General features: G+C 53.3%; 2 protein-coding genes across 7 annotated transcripts in view; both read right to left on the bottom strand.

The window, feature by feature from the left end:
• CAPN15 (calpain 15) overlaps nucleotides 1–16,847 on the bottom strand; it is a 52,183-nt gene extending 35,336 nt beyond the window's left edge. For 2 of the 6 annotated variants that reach the window (XR_014591184.1, XM_083872552.1), the window contains exons 1-4: nucleotides 16,814–16,847; nucleotides 11,726–12,116; nucleotides 11,471–11,634; nucleotides 1,925–2,249 (exon numbers count right to left, since the gene is read on the bottom strand). Coding sequence is in view for 4 of the 6 variants with exons in the window: in XM_083872552.1 (XP_083728678.1) it covers nucleotides 1,925–2,100 (176 nt within the window). In the remaining 2 variants the exon portion in view is untranslated. Of the gene's footprint in view, nucleotides 1–1,924; nucleotides 2,486–11,470; nucleotides 11,638–11,725; nucleotides 12,117–16,813 lie in introns of those variants that run through there. The other 4 variants (XM_083872555.1, XM_083872553.1, XM_083872556.1 and 1 more) reach the window with 4 other exon arrangements.
• Nucleotides 16,848–20,024: 3,177 nt separating this feature from the next.
• NDUFB6 (NADH:ubiquinone oxidoreductase subunit B6) lies at nucleotides 20,025–22,756 on the bottom strand. The gene is made up of 4 exons (XM_083872706.1): nucleotides 22,428–22,756; nucleotides 22,260–22,352; nucleotides 21,181–21,225; nucleotides 20,025–20,177 (listed from the first exon to the last, which is right to left on the bottom strand). The coding sequence occupies exons 1-4, from the start codon at nucleotides 22,605–22,607 to the stop codon at nucleotides 20,109–20,111; spliced, it is 387 nt and encodes a 128-aa protein (XP_083728832.1). The 5' UTR covers nucleotides 22,608–22,756; the 3' UTR covers nucleotides 20,025–20,108.
• Nucleotides 22,757–22,920: the final 164 nt, after the last annotated feature.

Here is a 22,920-nt window from a genome sequence, read left to right as displayed (position 1 = left end):
CACAGGCAGGATACCTACCCTGACTCGTTCTATTGACTTACTTAATTTTTTCAAAGAATATATTTATCTGTTCCTCTCTGGAAACCAATCAGCTGCTGCTCCCTGGCCCTGCTGTTCCCTGGGAGCAGCGGCCCTTTTGATGCCTGGCTGATCTCAGGTCTTTTGAACCCACTTCCATAATCACTGCCTGGAGCGAGTTCTTCCCACGCAACTCTCTGCTCGGTGAATCAGGGCCGGTGATTTTCCTGTCTCCGGGAGCTGCCGACACCGAGTTGGGATGAGTCCTGCTCTCCCTCTAGCAGGGGAAATGAGGAATTATCACAACAGCCACTCCTGTCCCCACAGGACACCAGCGTTATCTGCACCAAGACCGGCAGTTCCTGTTCTTGCCCCAACATCCGCTCCGCCACCGAGGCTGGTTCTTCAGGAAATTTGTTTCCACATGTCAAGATTCCACTTAGTTCCTCGAACTACAGACCTGGAGTAATGAGCAGCCTCACTGCCACACACGAGGCTGCAGAGACACCTCCTTTTTTAGTGCCCAGGGCCAGATTTACATTGGAAGTTCCCAAATTTCAGTCCTGGCTGGGCACAGCCATACCAGGGAGTTCATCTGTGAGCTGAGACATCTTCCCCCTACTCCTCAAAGCAGCAGAGGGAAAACCAGCAGTCCAGAAGGGATAATCCTGCAGGAAGGACCCAGCTGTGTTTGCAGGATCTCTCTAAACCAGAGGGGACAAACTCACACAGCACACATCACCGACCAGAGCTGTAGACCAGCCACACACAGCAACAGAATTTGGGAACTGCACAAAATAGCTTTTCTATAAAGGTACTCAAGTAAAGACAACAACTTATTGGTTTCACACTGTTCCCAGCTCAACAAGAAGACCCAAGACAGGGCCAGAAAGGAGCAAAGCCTGACATTGCTGGGAGGCTCCAGAGCCATGCACCAGAGCCTGGGGAGCACATCCCAGGCCTTGCAGCAGCAGGAAGGCAGGAAAACAAGGACTGCACCACAAATACCGCACCAACATCACAGCAAACACCTCCAGGGCAAAGCCAGGACAGCTCAGGGACACTCAGAGCAAGCAGCTATTCCTAAATGAGCAGCAGCTCCAAAGAGATTCAAGCAGGTGTGGACACCCATCCAGGCTGGAGTTCACACCAAGCAGGCATTAGGCAAAGGCTCAAACGTTATCAGCACAAACACAGCAGCCTCTGTAGCCAAGCCCCCGGGCAGAGGGGTTTTGGATGCTTTTTGATAAATCTCTCGACCTGTCAGAGATTGAATGCAGGGCACCAGCCCCTCAAAAACAAGAGAAACTCCTCACTGCAAGTGGCTGATGCAGAGGGGGCAGAGGCAACAGCTCAGAGACACATCCGAGGTGCTGATTTCATTGAGGTGGGATAGGAATTGAGGGCTAGAAACACCAATCTGTTTTTAAGAGTAATTCTGTTTTGGTGTGTTTCGTTCCTGTGGATCAGGATTTCACTGCTTTTGCATGAAAACAGCTTCTCTGGCTCTTCTGAGTTCAGAAACTCCTGCAACTTATTGCCACCCAATCTGGAGACACAATCCCCCACCTGTGACACTACAGTGTGGTTGGGAGGCCAGAAGGAAAAGGAGCCAAGAAGGAACTGAGATCCCACTCCCAGGCAGCCACCTCGACAATTTAGGTGAGGAAGAGCTGGGCATGAATCCTGCAGTCCATTCTGCAGGAGACATCAAAACCAAAGTTTGGCATCACTCAAACAGGTGGGAATTTAGCTCAAAAAACTGAACTCAGCCTCCAAATGAAGGAACCCAACACTCAGTAGGGATGCAAAGCAACTCGGTGTCCCGAAGGCAGCGCTGGGACTAAAGCTGAGAGGCAGGTGAGCGTGTCAGCAGGTGAGCAGGGCTCCTTCCCCTCCTCCTTACCTTCGCAGCCGGTGCTGTAAGTGCTGGTGCTGCCTCGTTATTAGGGCGCTCTCCCACACGGGGCCGCCGGGGCTGCTCCTATACCAGCCCACGGCCGGGTGCCCCGGGTAGGGCGAGCTACTGAAGCCATGGTCCGACTCCGTCTCTGCGGCCAGCGATGAGGCAGAGCTGCCCATGGTTTCCCCCCTGCCCCAGGCCACGCTGAGATTGAGCCTTAGGTTAGGTCGGAGCCAGTGGCATGGGCAGCTCGGGTGGAAGGGGCGAGGCGCTGCGGCATGGGCTGCTGCACAGAGATCCCAGCACGCTGGAGAAAGGAAGGTCGGTTCTGATCAGAGTTGGGAAAAAATAAAAATAAAAATAAAAACAACAAACGAACACAGAGGAAGGGAGGGGGAAAAAAAGGAAAGAAAAAGAGAGAAAGATAAGGTATGGTTTTAGCAATAACCTTCCAGTTTTAAAGGGTATCAATGCATGCTCTGCTCAGGGTCCCCATCCCAGAGCTCAGTGGGATGGGAAGGGCTGTGTCACTGAATCCAGCTTTTGCTGCTGGAGATGAGGAGTGTGGGGGCTTTAGGAGAAGCTCTCCCCAAGCTGAGCACCAGGAGTTCTCAGGCACAGGGAAGCACTGACTGATGGAGGGAAGCACAGCAGAGCCCAGCACAAAGCCCTTCACACGTGGGAAAGAAGCAGAAAAGGGGACAAGACAGGCCCAAACCAGCAGCCCCTGGGGACCACAGACACCAGGTTAGTCTGGGCTCTGACTGGCACATCAGTTTTAGTCACTCAGCTACAAGGACTGGATGGCTTGTGTGCTTACATGTAAAATAAAATATTCCTCTCTTCCTGTTTCCCACTGACTGGAACTGGACAGACTGGGGATCTGCACAAGTATTTTCTGTGACTATTTACTTTCAGCTCAAGGCAAGTTGTAGCTGGTCCTGGGAATGCCCCTACCCACAGAAGCAGGTCTGGGGCTTTGCTCCTCCTTTTCTCTGTCTCTCTTTCCTATTTTTTGGAATGTATTCTTCAAGCATCCTCACAATTAAAATCCAGAAACATTTCATGTCCTCTGTATTAAAAGGAATTTAAACACACACACACAAGTCTCTCCTTCAAGTGAAAAGGCAGGACAATCTAGATGCATGTCAGGAGCAACGGATCAAGGTAACATTTAACAGAGCAAAAAAAGAAGAAACAAGGAAGATGGAAAAATTAGCACAGCTGAGCTTATTCAATTATCCACCAGGATTTAAGGAGATGAATGAACCACAGAAAGACCTTTGCGAAGAAACTACTTTTTGCCATAAAAAGGCTGAGATGAGGAGTCCTAAAATACAGCTTTTCAATCCCAGGATTGATCTAAGGGATCAAGAAAGGCCTTGATAGATAATAGACTCTCAAAAGCAACAGCTCAAGGAGCAGGTGTAATTTTGCTACAAGCTCAATACCAGAATGTGCCTGCATTAGGTCATTAATTGAAGAATGTTAACTGCTCTGTCACAGTCTCTGTAGCCTGCAAAGCCTGGATGAACCAAATAAATCTGAGAAAAGCCCAAGAACACAGTTTTCCCTACCTCCTCCTTGTTTTAATTGGGCTGTACATCCCCAGTACCCAAGAGCAAGGCTTCACTGATTTCTGCAGGTCCAACCAAAGTGGATCCCTGGCGCTTCCCCTCTCCTTTCCTGCTATTCGAGCAGATAATTTGTAACAAATCAGATTTTCTGGCTAAATGAAAGGCACAGGATGTGAAGGGAAAAGCACTCCCAAGTATGATCAAGTCAGTCTGTCAGGAAACATCAGTCACCCCACTCCTGGGGTGTCCCTGGCTCTTCACCCCACCCCAGGGCCCTTTGTGCTCCAGCAGCAAAGGCACAGGGGAGTCAACTCTGACACCTACTAGAAGAACAAACTGTCTCTTACCTCAAAACTCGGGTTCTATCATGATAAAGTAGATAAATAAAGGCAAGATGGGTAGAACAGCCCCTCACTGCAGGCTGAGCCAAACAGAGGAAGTCAGTAGCCTTTTTCCCCCTTGAGCTGGGTTAAACTGCCTCATAAAGCAATCCCACAGCCTGGTTCAAGACCACTTCCTCAGGCTGGTAAAGCAGAACCCTTTGCTTCCTCTTGCTGCCCATGGAAACACCAGTTTTAGCTCATCCAGACAACACAGCTGCTGCCTGCATCACTGCTGGCTCCCAACGTGGTGCTGCTCTCCTGTTTCCTCCAGCAGCTCCACGCCAGGGAGCAGAACAGGCAGCTCCACTCCACGGGGAGGGGAAAGGCTGGGAGCCCTGCTTTAAAACCTGCAGTAAAACCCCACAGTGGGTGGAGTTGGGAGAGGAAGGGAGCTATAAATAGGTGGAGGATAACCCAGCTAAGTCGGAGTGATCTCCGAGACTGTCTGGTCTGACTGGGCTGCTTGGGCTGCGAGCGCTGCGTGAAATCCGATTTCTCCAGGCAAAGCAGTAAATCCTTCTCCTCAGGGTCACCCTCATGCCAGGTGAGAGCAGCCAATGATATTTGAAGGGGGAGCCTTGGCCAAAGGTGGGGAGAGGGTGAACCAGTTTGAGAACAGGAGTGGCAGCAGCATTACACATATGTGCTCACCATGCCCAGCCCCAAAACTCCTTTGGCCAACACTAAGCAAATGAGGAGCCTCCAAGGACACAAGGTGAGGATGGAAATTGCACCCCAGTGAGGGAAGGGGTCAATTAAATAAGAAGAAAGCCTCTCTGGAAGCACTGAGCCTTACTTTTGAGGAATTTCTGCCACTGGGCAGGGAGATGCCCCAGGATTGACCTGACGTGGCTGAACAGGGGAGGCTTCAGTCACTAAAAGGGAGAAAATTGCCAAGAGTTCCTCTGTCTTGGCAGGAGGGAGCAGGATTTTTAATTAATAAAGCACTGCTTCCACCTATCTAATCTGGAGAGGAAGCAACAACGTGAACAGATTGAAGTGTCTTGAGAAGGGTGGATCTCACACATGGAAATTAACAGTTAAGCACCTTAGCAAGATGCTGAGTTTGGATTTTGGTTTTCTGCCCCTCACAGCTGCAATGATTACCAGGTTTGAACTGATGCTGTGTCACTGCTCCCAAAATATCGCTTCCAAAATAAAACCAGGTTTGATCTTGTCACCCCCAGGGCCACTCACAGCCACTTACCCTGATCTGTGGTACATCATGCAGACCCTTCCTCAAATTCTCCACCAGAGCCAGGGCAAAGCTGTCCCTTGGAGCTCCTCCTGCTGCCAGGACAGCAAAGCAGCTCCCTGGATGCCTCCACATAACCTTAACCCTCCAAACCAGTGAGCAGTGCTGACCCTTTGGGCCCCAGCTCTGGTGTCACAGCAGAGCAGGAAGGGTGGGGATCTACCCAGCCCCCTTTCCTTCCCTCCAGTTTCAAAGTAGGTTTTGGCTCTGAAGTGAGAAGAAAAAAAAAAAAAGAAAAGGGAACTAGCCCATGTGTGTTTCAGTGCATGGAGGAAGTTGTGGGATCAACCTTCCCAAGAATCAGCCCTAAGCTCTTCCCTTTGACACAGAGCAGGAAGAAGAGACAGAGATTCCCGGAGCTGCTGCAGCCACTGAGGAAACCAGTGAGGGCTGAGGGAGACTCACCCCAGCTGGTCCCATGTGCAGCAGCCCCTCTTTGTGCTGGGATACCCCCACACTCCTTTTCCCAGTAATTTACTGATCCATGTGGTACAAACCAGCTTTGCTCCTGCTTGAATTTTCCAGCCTCTCTTGGTTCCCAGCCTTGGAAACTCAGGGACAAGACTTTGCCACTTCATTAATTCCTCCACTCCCCCAGCCTATAAATCAAGATAATTCTGAGCTACTCCCTTGCTCCAGGGAAGATGCAGGAATGAAAATACCAGCAGACATACTGAACTCCAGACAGCTCTGGGCTGAGGTGAGGGCTCCAGGAGAAGGCTCACCATAAATACATCCCTCAAAGCTGTGCCCAGAGGATGCTGCAAGAGACTTTCTTCTAAGATTGAAGCTGAAGTACCAACCAGCCCTTCTCCTCCCTCTGCTGTGTGAGCTCCTCTGCCTGGGGCCTGATTAACATCCACACCATGTCCTGAGTTGGAAGGGACCCATAAAGACCATAAGTCCAGCTCCTGGCCCTGCACCAGGACTCCTCAACAATCTCACCCCATAACTGAGAGCATCATCCAGACACTCCTGGGGTTCTGGCAGGGGAGTGTCCGATTGTGCTGTGCTAGCCAAGGATTTGTGTGATCCAGCCAACCCCCAGCTCCAGGCAGGACCTGAGGATGTGCAAAACCAGGCACCAGCACCCAGAAAAGCACGGCTGGAATTCACTAGGCTGAGATGACCCTGAGAAAAGAAGTAACCCCTGGAGAGGAAGGGAAAAATCCTTTTTTTTCCCACAAGGCAGCAGGGGAAGAGCAGACAAGCAACAAGACACCCACCTCAGGCAGACCCAGCACTGAAATCCAAGCTGCAAACTCCAACCCAATGAGAGCTCCAGGGCTCAAGTGCAGCAGGAGAGAGTGAGCTGGAACACTCTGTGCTGAGCAGTGTCGTGCACACAGCTGGGGACAAGACAAACTTTTGCTGTTTTTTCTCCCTGCTCTCACCTGCCAAAGCAGCCCAAGTGCTGCAGTCTTGGCAGGAAATGAAGGTGTCAGCAAGTTCCAATTCCTTGCAAAGCTTCTGTCAGGGAGGGGTGGGAAGGACAGACTGAGGCAGGGGTATAACCAGAGGGATGGGACAGTGGTTGGCACATTCAGCTGGGATGGGGGAGGCTTTTCCAGCCCTCATGCTCCACCACAGAGCTCTGATTCAGAAAGCTCTGCCCTACCTGCCAAGGAGTCTTCAGGTGTGCAAGGCACGAGGATGACAGGCAATGTGTAAGTAGAAAAGTGTGTAATAGAAAAGGGAGAGAAGGGTGAAACTCATCCACACAAATGTTCATTCTGGGGCAGAGGGCTGAGGGAAGAGAATCAGATACTCTGGCCTTGCAGGAAACTCAGGGGACAGGAAACTCTAAGTGAGCTGTTTTCCAGGTCTTGGTGAGAAATAAGACATCACTTGCAGAGATAGCACTAGCTGAAGTGAATTGTTTGGAAACAGATTTCCAGATGGGCTATTAATGAGGTAAGAAGATAATTGAAGCTGGAGTCCTGGACCAGCACAGAACAGGATCTCACTGTCCATGCCACAAAGTCCAGAACAGCAGCACAAGTCTCTGGCCACAGACACCAACATGCAAAGGCAACCTTGAGGGTCTTTACCTCCTTTCAGCTGCCTTGAAACTGGTTGTGGCCCAACTTTAGCCCAGAAGAAACTCATAGACAGCAGCTGAATTGGGCTAAGGTGCATTTAATGCCCAGCACTGACTCTTTGTAAATATGCAGGCAGAGGAAGAGGTGTCCAAAGCTTGAAGTGAAAGATCAATAGGAGAAGTAGATGTATTACAAAGTAACTACCATCGAAGTCTGAACAAAGTTTCCTCTTCTCCCTTGCACTGGACACTGTAAACCAGTGACAGATAATCCAGGGAGCTACTGGAAATCTATCCTGATCACTTTGAGAGAGGATTACACAGATCTGAAAGGGCAATCAGCATCTTAATCACAAACTGGAGGGAGAAAAAGAGGAGAAGCAGGAAGGTTTTTTTTCAAAATAAGGGTTAAATTCAAACCTCATCTCCACTGACAACTGCGAAGCAGTTTCTGGACAAGCATGAAAATGGCAACGAGGGCTCTGCTGCAGAAGGGTCTGAGTGCACACACGTTTAAGAAAACCCACAGAAGGAAACCCCCGGGACCCCGGTGCTCTATTAAGTCAATTAACACTGCTCCAGTGGAGTGTAATGAGCCACCAGTGTCCCATTGTGGGTGACTCTGGAGTGTCACCACGGCGTGGGTGGGCTGGCAGAGCCCTCCCAGCTCCAGCAGTGAGGAAATGCCACGGAGAGACTCACAGGGGAAGGAACAAAAAAAACAACACAAGCCACAGCATCCATCCAACCCCGGGAAGCTTTTACCAGCAGATCTCATTTCCAGATCTTTTTCCTTCCCCGTGTTTATAATCCTTGCAGCAGAGTTCTGTCATCCTACTCAGCTCGCAGGCTGCCCCAGCTACAAAAGATGTCAGGCTGAAAAATCACCTCGACAGACTGCCTGCTGAGACCAGTTGCATTCTAAAAACAGGAAGCTCTTGCCTGCCTGCTCCCAATATGCCGTGGATTTAATGGGAAGGAGCATACGCAGGGATGCTTTGCAAGAAGAGCACACACATGGGACTCTTGCCAGGAAAAATGCATCTTGAGTAACACATGTGCTCTTAGTTTCCCCTCTTTTTTCAGAAAGGTTTAACTACACTCTGAGCTACCCAGCAGCAATAAACCACTTTTTTTCCCCCTCTTTCTCACTTATAGCAGAGTGTTGCTTGGTAAACAGCAGATCTTCCTGTCTGAGGCTGTGCCAGCCTGTGCTGAACAGAACTGTTGTTATTGCACATTCACAGCTAGAGATAAACATGAATAAGAGCCACGAGTAAGAGCCAGGCACTGGCTCTTCAATACACTGCTTCATCAGGTTCACCTTGATTCAAATGTTTTCTGACATCTCTCCCTCCTGAAGGGGCAAGATGGCACAAGTAGCAAGGACAGACATTAAAAAGGACAGAAATGACAGCAGCACAAAAAGTGCTCTTCTGTGCTTGCTAACATCCACAAACTGTGTAGCTCACAGCTCCACCTGCACTCCAAACACTCAAAAGCACAACAAGGAAACAAATGGGCCCAGCCAATCCAAGCTGCCCAAAATGGGAAAAAAACAAAACAACCTTCAGGACAAATCTCCATCCAGAGCCACAACTGCTGTAGGACACAAAGGTTACAGAGAACCAGGGAAGGTAAAAAAAAAAAAAAAGTGCAAGTCATCATCTCATCTGCAAACTGACACTCTGCAATGACACAGGCACAACAAACCGACCCGGGAAAAGCGGACACTGAGGTGTGAGGAGGATTTCTAACCTTTCCAAGAGCAGATCTCTCCAGAAGCACTGGGGGAAAAGAGCACAGCGTGAGTTCCAACAATTAGTTCCTGGAAAAGTTCATGACCTGCATGAGATGACTGCCCATCTCCAGCAGCACAGAACTGGACTTGATGACCCATGGAGTTCCTTCCTCCCCATCACTCTGCAACCCAAATTCACAGAGGCCCAGACACAGCACAAACACGAGGTCATTCCCAAAAGGACAGCAGGGATTGTATCTTCAGATCATGCTAAGCTGACAGATAAGCAGATGAAGGGCTGGCCACTGCAGAAGGGAGGGGAACAGAATTTTGGGCGGCAAGAAAACAGTCTCACAGCTGGTGAAAACTTGAAAAGTGAAGACTGAGAGGCAGGAGGTGGAGATGTCCCCCAAACACACTGTCCCCAGACACTCCAGTCACAGCTTTAATTCTAACACAGATTAAACGGACAGTAAATATATCATTTGCCCAAAACACATCCAGTTGCATCCCTTCCTAGAGATAGTTCCAGTCCTCACTGCAGTGCCCTGCTCAAGCTACACAGGCAGCAGCATCTGGCTGTCTCCTTTTCTGCCATTTTAATGCAATTTGGCCTTCCCTGGCTTTCATCAGGCACCACGTCCCAATTTCCAACCAAATGGCCTAGATTTAAGCCAACACATCTCTGGCTGTGCCTCAGGCAAGCACAGAGGTGGGAGAAGCCTGTCAGACAATGGTGCCATTTGGCATTTCCATCACAAACAACCAAGAGACAAAAGCGCAAGAATTTCTGAGAGCTGCACAAGAAGCTCCTGCCTTCCCCAGGAGCACAGGGGAAGACTCAGGGGGCAGAGAGGAACTTCCTCATCTAGAATTACAGAATGACACAACGGTTTGGGTTGGAGGGAACCTTAAATCCCACCTTCTGCCACTTTCCACTAGCCCTGGCTGCTCCAAATTCCATCCAACCTGGCCTTGAACACTCCCAGGGATGGGGCAGGCACAGTTGTGGCTCAGGGAAGTACAGCTCAGCACAATCACTTAATGCAAAAGCACCACATTACTGCTGACCCCTCTCCACCTCCAGGTGACACCTAAAAACACATCAATCCCTCTGCAGCCTGATGTGGCAGCCATTGCTTCTGTTAGATTATACTGTACTGAAATTATAGGTGTGGAAAACACCTGGTACAAGGAAGTGATACAAACAAAAACAGTGCCTGACACCACCACAACCCTCCCCTCTCCTCACCAGAGTAGTTTTACTGGCTCACTGTCTGCAGCACAAGTGGCTCCTCTTCAGCTACACCAGTACAGCTGGAATTGTAGGATGTGTTCAATTACACACACCTTAAGAAATATTTTTTCTGGGAACAGTCACTTGAACAAACACAATGGTCATACGAGGAAAAGGTTGTACTCTGAGAGGGCTGAAACATAATGCAGATGGTTTGAGTAATGGTGGAGCAAAGCCAGTCAGCCATGGGAGGTCCCTCCAGCACAGGGAGGGAGCTGAGCTTTAACCAAGGGCTGCTGGCTGCATCCTGAACCAAAAGGGCAGATGGAGAGGAGATCATGTTACTGGAGTCACTCCCACATCCAGCTGCCTGAGCCTTGTGTGGCTCTGCAGACCCCCAGGCTCCCCCCCAGCAGGCTCTGCTTGCTGAGACACGGCAAGGTCAGGCAGCAGGAACAAGGGCAGGAGCATTTGAAGACATTCCAAGGCTGCATCAAAACAGATCCAAGAGCCACCTCATCCCTCTCACCCATGAGAACAAGCTGTGGTGGAGATCTGACAGTCACCACTCAAACACAGAGTGCTCATGGCCCAGCCTCACTGACCAAAGCTATGAGAGGTTCCTGCAGACCTTCTGCTGTGGCTGGACATCAACAACACATAAAGACTCCAGTAAGATAAACATCCAGCCAGACCAGACTGACCAACACACAGCAAGCACTAGTGTCCATCTGATGAATCCAAAGCCCCAACCTGGATGAGGCCACCTCAACCTGGATCATTTGAATTCAAGGAAAACCCCATCACACGCTGCAAATGTATCCTGATGGTCCAAGCTCAGATTGGATTCCCAGCACCTCGTCCTGCCTCCACAGCCCAGCCACAAAAGGCACAGCACAGTCACCTCTGTCCCAGTGGGCTGGGAACTGCCACAGCTCTGTGCTTACTCCATGCAAAGCTGTGCAGAGTTTCTTCACTTATTGCCCTGCCTCAAACACATCCTGGCACTCTTGTGCAGTTTCCACTGATTAAAACTGCGAGGTGCTGGAAGACCCCAATATTCCTCTTCCATTCTCACAGTTTATTCTTCATCATGAGAAAACCAGAGGACCTTGGTATCCCCACCCATTCGAGCACAGAGCCTTCACACAGACAGCATGGAAACACTCAGAGAAGGAATTCAAACAAGGAAGAAAGACAAGAACGAGAGGCACGAGAGACACGAAGCAGGGTAACTGTGCTCACAAACCACAGGAGAGAAGGTCTCCTTCCTTCCAGCCCCTCCCAGCCCAGCTGAGTCAGAAAAGCCTCTCACCCAACACAGTTCCTGCTCGGCAGGTCCAGTGCCAGTCTGTGTAGGGTCAGCCTGGTGTCCCTGGTCCCGAGCAGCCACTGCTGGCACCCGCTGAGTGGCCTGGCTGGAGGAGCATGCTAGAAGGTCCCTGCACCAAGCCTGGAAGGAGCAGCTGCTGTCCCAAGCTGCTGAACAGAGAGTGAAAAAAGGCACGTAAGAATAAATGACTGCTGAGACTCCAGGCCCGTCAGCGTGGCACCAGCAGAGACAACCAACCTCACATTTTTGGTCCCTCAATCAGCATCCCCTTGAAATCCAGCTCGCAGAGGGCTCTGTGCTTCCCACGACATCCAGCTGGAGCTTGGTCCCCTCTGGAGACAGCTTTTGGGTCAGCTCAGACTCTTCACTCGTGCTCTCAGAACCTTTGGCTGTGAGTTTATAGTTCCGTGCCCACCGCTGGCCTCGCTCCCTGTCAGCGGCTGCTGCTCAGCATCCTGGGGCAGGCTGTCATCAGAGCAGGGAACGCCACAGCTCGGGAGCACAGCGGGATGGAGCACAGCAGGATGGGATGGAGAAGGACTCTGGACAGCTCTCGACAATTAGCAACAGGGCAGGAGCTCCCGAGGGGCCGGATGGGAACGCAGCGATGTCTGGCGGGGCACGCTGCCTGAATGTTCAAATACAGAAACAGATGTTAATTACTCTGCATAGCCAGGACATCATTAGCAGCTACATCTCCTGGAGATTCTGAAGTACAAATTCCTCTGATTATGCCAAACATGGCCATCCCACCCCCAGAAAGCCATGACGTTTGAGTAGTTGCCTCGGCAAACCTCCCTCCTCCGAGATATTTCCCCTTCCTCCTTCGTACTCTCTGCTCTCAAAACAACCTGTTCTAATGAAATCCCTGCTTTGGGAAAGTGCTCCTGCCTCCTTTGGGATGGGCTTTTAGCAGATGGAGGCAACAAGAACCCTAGTCCATAAGTGTCTGGCTATCAAGCACATTCTCACCACTCAGGGATCAGTAATGAGCAAATAAGGGAATGATTCAGGAACCCTTTAGGTTCAAAGGATCACTCTGATCCTTGCAGCACAAGGGTCTAAGCAGCTACACAGGGAATTCCAGGCCCACAGCACCTCTAAGGCACTGGCTGAGCTGCTCCCACACTGGAAAGGTGGAAGATTCAGGAGAGCTGATGAGGGAGTGAGACCAACACCCATGGACAGAGCACCCCCCAAGTGCCACATCTCACCATTATCCCTGCACACACCGTGGGATAAGAAGGGAAACAGCTCAGCACAGACCTGCTGGGCTGGGCTGGAATTCCAAGGACTTCCTGAGCTCTGCCTGCTGGCCAAGTCTGCAGGAAGGAGACTGACAAGGGGCAAGCTGGAGAGCAAGACCTTGAGCACAGCAGTGCTGCTGCCTGTGTGGATTGTGGATGGCCACAGGAGAGGACCCTGGTGCTGTGCTCCCACTTCCAGGGACCAGCACAAACACGGGGGATCAGCTGCCAGCAAAGCTGTCCATCAGTAACTTTCTTTTTGTTGCAGGAGCAGAAGGACATAAGTTGGGAAGCTGCCTGTGATACCCTCAGTAAACTGAAATCACCTGGGCTGGAACTGGCAACAAGATGCTGCAGGGGAAACTTTGGTGCCACTGGAAGCATCATGTGAAAAGCGCAGCTGGGCAGCATCACTGGAGGGGACAACAGCTTTTTCATAAGGTCTTTGTCTCTATTTCACCAAACTGAGAATGCACTGATGACCCTGAGGTTTGGCAAGGGCTGGGGCACGATACCAGCTCAGTCCCCTGCCACAGTGTCCCTGTCACTGTCCCTGATGCTGAGCCTGCTCAGGCCCACAGCATTTCCCACAAAAGGGGCTGCACTGCAGGAACAGAAAAGCTCTTTCTTTTTTTATGAACACTCATCAGAGTTTACACCATTCGCAAAGTGTGGAGGCACGCATTTGTGGAGGAACAGAGATATGGTTCCAACACTGGTTTTAATGTGCAAGCCTAAAGACTCGGCTTCAGTTTTTAGAAATCAAACTTGATCATCTCAAGCTGGCAAAAATAGCCCCATGTTCCCTTGAGTTATTTTCTTTTCAAAGAGGCAGGGTACAGCACAATAGGAAATATCAGCAGTTATGTATTCAACCTCCAGAAACCCAACGGGCCAATTCCAGCAACCCACGGCAGCTTTCCAATCCTCCCTGATCTATTTGCTGGAGTTACTCTGAAAAGCAGGCTGCCCCCGAGCCATTCAGCAAACTCCACGTCCCGCTAATTACATCAATATAAATGTATTATCTTGGCTGTCAAACACGGGCTGCCTGAACAGGACAAGGCTCTGCCATGGAAATGCAGGAAAACAATTGCTCTTTCTGCTGGTGACACATTTCTCTGGATCCTATTTCCTTGCCAGGGCTCCCCCCTTCTCCCTTGTGCCCAGGCACCAGGGCACCAGTGGGTTTTTTTTTTCTTCCAGAGCAAGAGGAAATGGCACACAAAAACCTTCTCATCTTTTAAGCAACTGAACACAAACGAATTTTGGGAACACTTCTGGCATTTCCTATCAGCCAACCTGAGAGCTGCCAGCAGGCTGGGATGGGAGCTGTGAGGGCAAGAGTTAAATATTTCTCATGAGCAGGCAGCAGCCCTTCTGCCTCTCTTGGCTTCCTCAGCTGCCACTGCTAAATGCAAGGCAAGTGTCAACACTCCAAACAGCAAATGTGACAGAAATTCTCCTCCCTGCCCGGCTCAGTGTGGTCTGGAGAGGAGGGAGCCTCAGCAAGGCTCCAACAGCAACCAGCAAGGTTGAGGCAACCACAGGGAGATGCAGATCCCTCCTTGCAGGGAGCAGGGAGGCAGCTCACTTCGCTCCAGAGAGTGGGATTGTGACGGAAAATGAGGAGGAAGCCACTGACTCACCTGTCCCACCCGCGTAAGCAGCTTTCCCACCGCAGGCTGCACAGTGTCACCTTGCTCAGAGCCACAAGTCCCAGCAAAGCAGGAGCTCACAAGGGTCTCCCCCAGCTCTGGGCATTGAGAGAGAGAGCCGTGGTGGCAGGACACTGGGCTGACACACTGGGCTTTCCAAACCTGCCTCCTCTGACACAGGCCCTGACCCCGGCTACTTCCCTCTGCTGCATAAAAACCCTCACTTGGAGAAATGCCACAAGGTCTGGTCCTCCCCAGGAAAAGGTCCTCCCCCTCTCACAGGAAGGGGTCAGAAGGAAGCCAGCAAAAACCAAGCCTGGATTCAGATGAAGCGGGAAAATGGAAGGAAAAGCACATTTCTCCACCCATGAGCAGGTGATGTTTCCACCAGCGAGGATCAACACAACCACGGGCACACAGCACAGGCTGAGCCTCTCTCTAGATCTCACCAGTGCAAACTTGGAAGGCTCCCACAAAAGCTCCTGGACAGAGGAGAGCAGAGTGTTTTCCATGAGTTAAAGCCAACTGCACTCAGCTGGCTGAGGGAACAGCAGGCCCGTGGCCCCTGCAAAGGCAGCGGAATTCTGAGCAAAGATAAAGGGTGCTCAGAGCAAAGATAAGGGGAGAGAAAGAAGGGATAATCAGTGCATCTGCTGAGGGCATCCAGGCTCCTCTGTGGGGTCACTCAGCCCTTTCCACCACCATGAGACAGCTCAGAGTCTGGGCACGACGCCCGACCCTTTTTACGTGCGACTTTAGCGCTTTTGGGTTGTTTTTCCAAGATTTATTCTGATCCAGGAGACAGCGTGCCTGGCCCACACCTCCAGTTCCCTTACAGACCAAACCATCAGGCTGGAGGAGGCTGCTCTCCCTCCTGCCAAAGCAATTGGGCTTAGCAAACCCAGCCAGTCACATCAAACCCTCAAAGGGCTCTCCAGCCACTCAACCCCTCCCAGGGAAGGGAGCAATGTTGGGTCTTGCCTTCTGCCTCCAACTGTTAAAGCCTTGGACACAAACAGAAGCTGATGCAACTTGAAACGAGTTAATATCCCTAAATACATAAAATCAGGGTAATTTGAATAATGCCTTGGACAGGTTATGCTCAGGCAGAGCTTGGCCCTGCTCTGGTGCACTCAGGGGCATGAGCCAGGCTCAAAATATGGATCTCAAAAAATGGAAAGACAAAAGCCACCAGCAGACTTTAGGAGTCACAGGCAGCCAGTCTGTCACTGCTCCAGTTTAGGGAAGAGCACAGCACTGAGGCAAAAGTGCCTCCAAGTCCCAGCTGACAATGTGCAAAGCGTGGCAAGATCTCTGCACTCAGAGCCACAAGAACCCCTCACCTCCACCTTGGCTCCCTCCAAACACATCTCTCAGCCTCCATCAGCTCTTGACTGACCCACAACAGTGCAGCACTGTCCTGCCCCAGTGCCCCAGGCCACAGTTCCCAGACAACCCTCTGTCAGAGCATGAGAACCCACCCAGCCACATCCTGGGCCTGCAGGCCTGTGGAGGGCCAAGCTTCAGTGAGGTTCCCAGCTGAAAAAAACGCTCAGAGGAAACAGTATGGCATTTCAAACACATCATCCCATCTCCTCTAACAGGCCCAAGGATGATCACCCCAAACAGTTGTTTCTTGATGCTTAGGGGGACATATCCCAGGAATAGGGAGAGAAGAGAGCTCAGTAAATGGAGAGGCTGGCAATTACAGAGCTTTTGCCATCCCATCCTCTAAGACTCCTGCATCCAGGACTTGGAGGCTGAGATGCTTCAACTGCAGCAAAACCCAGGGGTCTTGATGAGCCACTGGTCCCCAACAGCCTCAGGATGCTCAAGACCCAAGGATAAGATCCAGCCAACTGATTCTAAAGGGCAAACTCGCAGAGGGCTTGAGAAACTCTGCATAAAAACCCTGCTGAGCCCCAGCACGGGTGTGTGAGCTGGGGGTGAGGGTGAAGCCCTGAAGGACGGGCAGTCCGGGGTGCGGGGGCTCTGCCTGGGCCAGCAGCAGGACTGCCCTGCCCGCGGGAGGACCCGGGAGCTGCCATCCCTCTGCACCGGGGGAAACAGCTCAGCAGGCACTGCAGCCTTACCGCGGGAGCCTCACCGGCTTCTACAGCCCGTTAAAATCCCTCCGGCCGTGCGGGTGCCCGGGCTGGGTTCCCTTACATCCCCCATATCCCCCCAAATCCCCGGGTGAGACACCCCGGCCGCAGCACAGCCCCGAGCCGGGACCCCGGCACCGCCCGCCCCCCCGGGCCTCCCCCACGGCCTCCAGCGCCCGCTGGGGCCCAGCGGCAACAGGTGGAGTGGGGGGCGAACGGGCCCGGCCCAGGAGAGCTCCGAGCGACCCTCAGTGCGGGCAGGACCCGCGGCCTGAGCAGGAGGCCCGTCCCCGCCGCCTCGCCCCCGCCGCTCACCTGGGCTCACCGCCGCCGCTCTTCTGTCCCCCCGGCCCCGCGCCTTCCCCGCGGGCGGAGCAGCTCGCCCCCGCCCCGGCCGCCCCGCCGGGCCCGCCCTACGCCGCCGCCGCCGTGGCGCAGCGCCCCGTCCCGGCCGCGGGCGCGGAGACGGCGCAGGGACCGGCCGTGAATAAGCGCGGCGGGACTACCGGCCCCGAGGGGCGCCGCGCGGAGGAAGCGGAAAGCGGCGGCCCAGCGGGAGGGAGGGAGGGAGGGAGGGAGGGGCGGTTTGGGGTCGGGGCAGGCCTGGTGGAGCTTTAAGCGGCGGGCGGCGTTTCGAGGCCCGGGGAACGGTGAGCGCTGGGCGCGCGGAGGGCGGAGCGGCCGGTGAGGGGCGGCGGGCGCCGGGCGGCGGGTGAGGACTACATCTCCCAGCGTGCCTTGCGGCGGTGGGACAGCGCCGCCCCCCGGACGGGGGTCGCAGAGCGGGCGGTGTTGCCCTCAGGGGCCGGTGGGATCTGCCCGGGCTGAGGGTCCTAGAGGGGTGTTTGGGGATCCTGCGGCTCCGTTGGTCCGGAATCGCGGTTTGGAAAGGCGGGTGCATAGCCCTGAGTCCTCCCAAGGAAGGTCCGTGCGCCCCTGAGCGTCTCCCCGCCCGCTCCCCGTGAGGGGATGGAGGATGCGGGCCTTCCCCATGAGGAGCAGAGCAGAGCCCGCGGCTGAGCCAACCCGGGCAGGAGCCGCTCGTAATTACAGCTCTTAATGAGCTTGGCGGCAGATGAAGCCAAGGTGGGGCCGGCAGGGCTGTGCTGGGCGCTGCGGGCGAGGTGCGGCCGCGGTTCGGCTGCAGGAGGGGCCCGCACCCCACCGGGCCTCGGGCTCCAGAGCCACAGCCCGGCCCGGCCCAAGGACAGGCTCGCCGGGTTAAAAAGCACCTTCAAACCCTCCTGCCCCACGGAGATGAGAGCTGGGAGCAGTTGGTGCAGCCTGTGCTGGGGCTGCTCCCTCCTGGAGCCACGAGTGACAGCGGGGAGGGGGGTCCAGAGGGGACCCTGCACACCCTGATGGGAAATCAGTGGTCAGGTCCCAGCCTGTCAGAAATTCAATGAACTGATATCCACATTCTCTAATTTTAGCTGGATAAACTGAGGCCCGTAACTGGCAGTGGCCATCACATCTATGAGCACTGGAGAAAGATGGAGGATTCCAGTTATTCCAGACAAGTTCCTGTCGTTGATGATAAAGTGAATCAAACATTCAGTTGGTGCAGCAGAGACATCAGTATTGCAGTGAGCTGCATTCCTGGGAATGAAGGAATGGCATGGCTAAAGGTGAGGGGAAAGTCACCTCCTGCTCTTCCCTGAGCAAACCTCATCACAGAAAACAATATTTTCAAGCATTGTAACTCCAGACTGTCTCTTCCACCTGCCATGCCTCCTAAAATGACTATTCCGTGGTTTTTCCTGGAGCTGGCTGGGCTGCTTTTTTTGACCATACAAACCTTGCTTTCCTCTGGCTGCAAAGGTTCTCCTCCATCCACCACCACTCCCCAAACCTGACAGAGGAGAGCATCAGGCAGCTCTCCCCACAGCATGGACTCAGAGAGCTGAGATCCAGCTGTGGGTCAGTTGTGTCAGCCCAGACACAGCCCCAGCTCTCCCTGTGAGCTCCTGGCCCTGATCCTGAGCTGCTGTGCCATGGGATACCCCGGGGATGGGAGGTGGCCTGGAGCACACCCAGCTGGCCAAGCACAGGGGAACACACCCAGGGCTGGCAGGGACAATTCCCGTTGTGTGCTGGCACTGCTGGAAACAGCAGCTCCTGCCGGAGGCACAGCAGGTGAGAAATGCTTGTTCCACATCTCAGGCTCTTCCAGTTTTCCAGGAAAGAGCCTGCCCTCCATTCTCCCCCTGCTGGCAAGTGACTCTCTCCTGGTACTTGCCCTCAACCCTCCCAGCTGCAGCCTGAGCCACGAGGAGGTCCTCAGGACAGAAAGGGATATGATCCATCCTTGATTTGGGAGATTTTCCTCCTTGAGCTGTTGCAATGGAAGGCTTTTTGCAGCAGGGCAGGTGCAAGGAAATGCAATCCTTTAATAAATATATAACGTGTGTATATTGTATAAGGGTGGGCAGGCCCTGGCACAGGGTGCCCAGAGAAGCTGTGGCTGCCCCTGGATCCCTGGAAATGTCCAATAGCAGGTTAGACAAGGCTTGGAACAACCTGGGATAGTGGAAGGTGGAATAGGACAAAATGAACTTTAAAATTCCTTCAACCCAAACCATTCCACAACTCTGTGATTATCTGTGTGTGCATCTATCACTGATCAGTGCTATGTTTGTAGTTGGTTGGGATCTCAGTTATGCAGAAAATGTGTAATATCTGTGTGCAACACTGAGGGCATTTGAGGGAACAAACCCAGAAGAGTTTCACTTTCCTTGTCAAGAGAGAATGCATCAGCCACATTTTTTGGTAGGAGGGAAGTTGGATTTGATGACTTTGTACTGGAATCTTCCCCAGGGAAGATGCAGCCTGTATTTGTGGAGGCTCGTGGTTCCTCCTGCTCACCCAGCACCAGGGGCTGTCCCCTGCAGCTGAGGGGATGGAGATGAATGATCCTGCTGCAGCTGTGCCAGGATATGTTCAGTGTGCTCTGTTGTCTTTTTCTGGTGTGGTTATGACACTCAAACCTCTCCCTGCCTGAGGGAAAGATCCATCCCCTCCACTCAGGGAGGATTGTCTGTTCCAAAACTCCCCAGGTGATCCCACACCTGTCCTTGGGACTGAGTCTGTGGCCTGAAATGGCCCCAAATCATGGGGAGGTGGTGGATTGGGCTGTCTCTTGGGGTGCTGGAGCTGTGGGAGTGTTCATGGCACTCTAGGGGTACTGGGAATTCCCATTAATCCTGGGGGAATTCTCACTAGAGGAGGAGAGTTGTCAGCATCTCCTTTGGGGGAATTTGAGAGTCCTGGGAGTATCAGGGCTTTCTTGGGAGAATCTGGGAATATCAGGAATCCCCTGGGTGTGTGTGGTGTCCCCAGGAGATGTCACAGTCCCCAGTTCCTCACAGGCACTGCACAAATACATGGGGACCTTGGAGATTTGGGGTACCCCAAACCATCAGTGGGGTGGAGGTGTCAGGGGACCCCAGGGAGGTCACTGCCCAGGGGGGTGGACTCGCTGTGGCAGAATAAGGAGACAGTAAATGACAGAGGAGCTGAGACAATGCAGAATAAAGACTCTTTTATGGCAGAGACAAAGCAGGTGGAGCTCTCACCACGCTCACCCACGGCAGAAATCAGCTCCTGGCCATCAGTGGTGCTTGTGGTGCTCGTCCTTCAGGGGAGGCATGATCTCTCCAGTCTCTAAAATCCTGTCCCCCTGTGGGATGAGAGCGTGGTGAGCATTTCCTGTGACATCCAGACTCCTCCTGCCCAGCCCAGTCCTTCAGGACACCCCAATCCTGGCAAGAATCTCACCACAACTCACTCAGAACACCCAACATTCCCAGAGCATGGAATAACAGCAAAACTACCTGGATTCTGTACTTGCTTTACCCTTTATTTTCACTACACAACAGCAGCCACACATTTTGAGCCTGTTTTGTTTTTAAAATTACTTATAGCTTTCTGGATAACCCCCTCCAGCAGTGATCAGTGAGCCCAAACCCACAGCCCAGAGCCCATGGGATCCCTCAAAAATCAACCTGCTGCCCCAGGGCTGCTTGTTCCTGCTGAGCTGACCTAACTCGACTGAAAAATTAGGCTGAAGACAGAAGCCAACAGCTTCAATTTAAGTGTGTAGCTTTGTGGTTGTTTTAGATGGAATATTTTATAATTTTATTTTAGATAGAGCACAACTAGGAGGTGTTATGCCAAAAATAAGCGGTCAGAAAGGGCAGAGCTGATCTTCTGTTGGGAATATTTGCCCTCTGAGTTGTTACAGCAATCAGTAACAGCTCAGAGCAGCGTGAAAACAGAGAAGACCAAACACTGTGACACTCTCTGCTACATGAAACATCCCAAAGTGAGGGGACACAACCCTTTGGGGACACCTGAGTGTGGGAGACCTTCAGGGACAGCTGGGACCAAGGCAGAACCACTGCTCTGGTTAAAAATCCCTGGGGCTTTGAACACCCAAAGGGAATGTTTGTATTTTCCACCCAGCATCAGCCAGGTGCTACAAAGGAGGTAACAGTGAAACAGGGACTGAGATCAAGATGAAAGTGCCCAAACCCAGAGTCCCTGTGGTCCCCACAGGAGCTGGAACATCCCTGGGGAAAGTCATCACCAGACATTCCCCAGGTGCTGCACAAACCTCCCTGGAAACCCCTTCCTGTTTGTTTGATACAGCTGGGAGGGGAAACAAGTGTTGAGAGACTTACTGGGAATATCCGTGGGTTTGTCACAACCGCCCCATGAGGTGATTTCTGGAAGCAGAGGGAGAAGAGAGGGAGAGAGAAAGGAGAAAAGTGTTACTGGGAGGAAATGGGCACCATGATCCTTCCAAAATATAAATTGTGCTAAGCACAAATCTTATTAAACCTTCCACTATTTAGAGAAATACCTCAGGCTACAACAGTCCCACCTGCCAGGGAGGGCAGGGCTCTTTTCCCTCCCCACATTAACAGCTGCCCTGGTTATCCCCAGGGCTGTTCCTGCAGGGCAGGAACAATTCAGACACAGCTTTTCTGCTCACATCACAGGAAAAGCTGGGCACTGCCATAAATCATGGAATGGTTTTGGTTGGAATGGACCTTAAAACTTCCATTCCCCTGCCATAGGCAGGGACACCTCCCACTATCCCAGGTTGTTCCAAACCTTGTCCAGCCTGGCCTTGGACACTTCCAGGGATCCAGGGGCAGCCACAGCTGCTCTGGGCACCCTGTGCCAGGGCCTGCCCACCCTCCCAGGGAACAATTCCTGCCCAATCTCCCATCCAGCCCTGCCCTCTGGCAGTGGGAAGCCATTCCCTGTGTCCTGTCCCTCCATCCCTTGTCCCCAGTCCCTCTCCAGCTCTCCTGGAGCCCCTGTAGGCCCTGGCAGGGGCTCTGAGCTCTCCCTGGAGCTTCTCCTCTCCAGGTGAGCCCCCCCAGCTCTCCCAGCCTGGCTCCAGAGGGGCTCCAGCCCTTGGGGCATCTCCGTGGCCTCCCCTGGACTCTCTCCAGCAGCTCCAGGTGCTGCTGCTGTTGGCCCCAGGGCTGGGGCAGCTCTGCAGGTGGGGTCTCACCTGAGGTGATTCTTCGTGATGAAATATCACACAAAACTTATATCTAAGTGTTACCCCAGCAAGGAAACACAAGTGGTGAAGAGGCCACGGGGAACAACCGAATAGCAACAACACATTGACACACCAGGTGTGGGATCACTCCTCGCATCATCCTCCCCCTCGGCCCTGGGTTTTTCCAGCCCCTTCCCGGGCATTCCCTTTAAACACCGTGGTTTAAAGTGGGTTTACACGCACCTGGATGTGGTACTTCATCAGGTAGGTGAGTGCCCATGCGGGGAGCAGCACCCGCAGCAGGACGAAGCGGCCGCCCAGGTAAACGTTGTGCACCTGCGGGCACAGGGAGGGTCAGGCCGGGGCGGCGGCCCGGGGGAGGCCGCGCCGTGTCCCCGCCCCGCCGCTCACCTGGTGCCGCCAGCCGTCCCCAGGCCGCAGGAAGCGCTCCCAGAAGGCGGCCAGGGGCCCGAGCTTGCGCGGGGGCAGGACGGGCTCCCGCGGGCTCAGCTCCTGGTCCCGCAGCCAGCGGCGCCTCAGGGCGCGGAGCTGCTGCACCCGCAGCTTCTCATCGTCCACGGCGCGGCTCATGGCTGCTTTTTGGCCCTGCTCGGCTCCGGTTCGGCCCCGCTCGGCTCTCTCCGCTCCCGTTCGGTTCGATTCGGTTCGGCCCCGCTCGGTTCCCCCCGATCCCCTTCGGCCCCTCTCGGGCGCCGTGTCCTTCGCCGCGGCGCGCGGCGGTGACGTCACAAGGCGCGCGGGTATGACGTATACGGGTGAGGCCGGGTGATGGCGGCGCCGTGAGGGGAGTCTGAGGGAACCGGGAATAAACAGCTCAGGGGTGGCTCAGCTGTGACCTCTTTCAGCTCTTGCAGGGAACAGAACGGATGGGGGAGACGGGGCG

This window comes from Zosterops lateralis (genome assembly GCF_965231275.1).
Source record: "Zosterops lateralis genome assembly, chromosome: 15".
NCBI lineage: Eukaryota > Metazoa > Chordata > Aves > Passeriformes > Zosteropidae > Zosterops > Zosterops lateralis.
The sequence above is the reverse complement of the archived record's forward strand: the minus strand, read 5'-3'. Positions and strand labels throughout refer to the sequence as shown.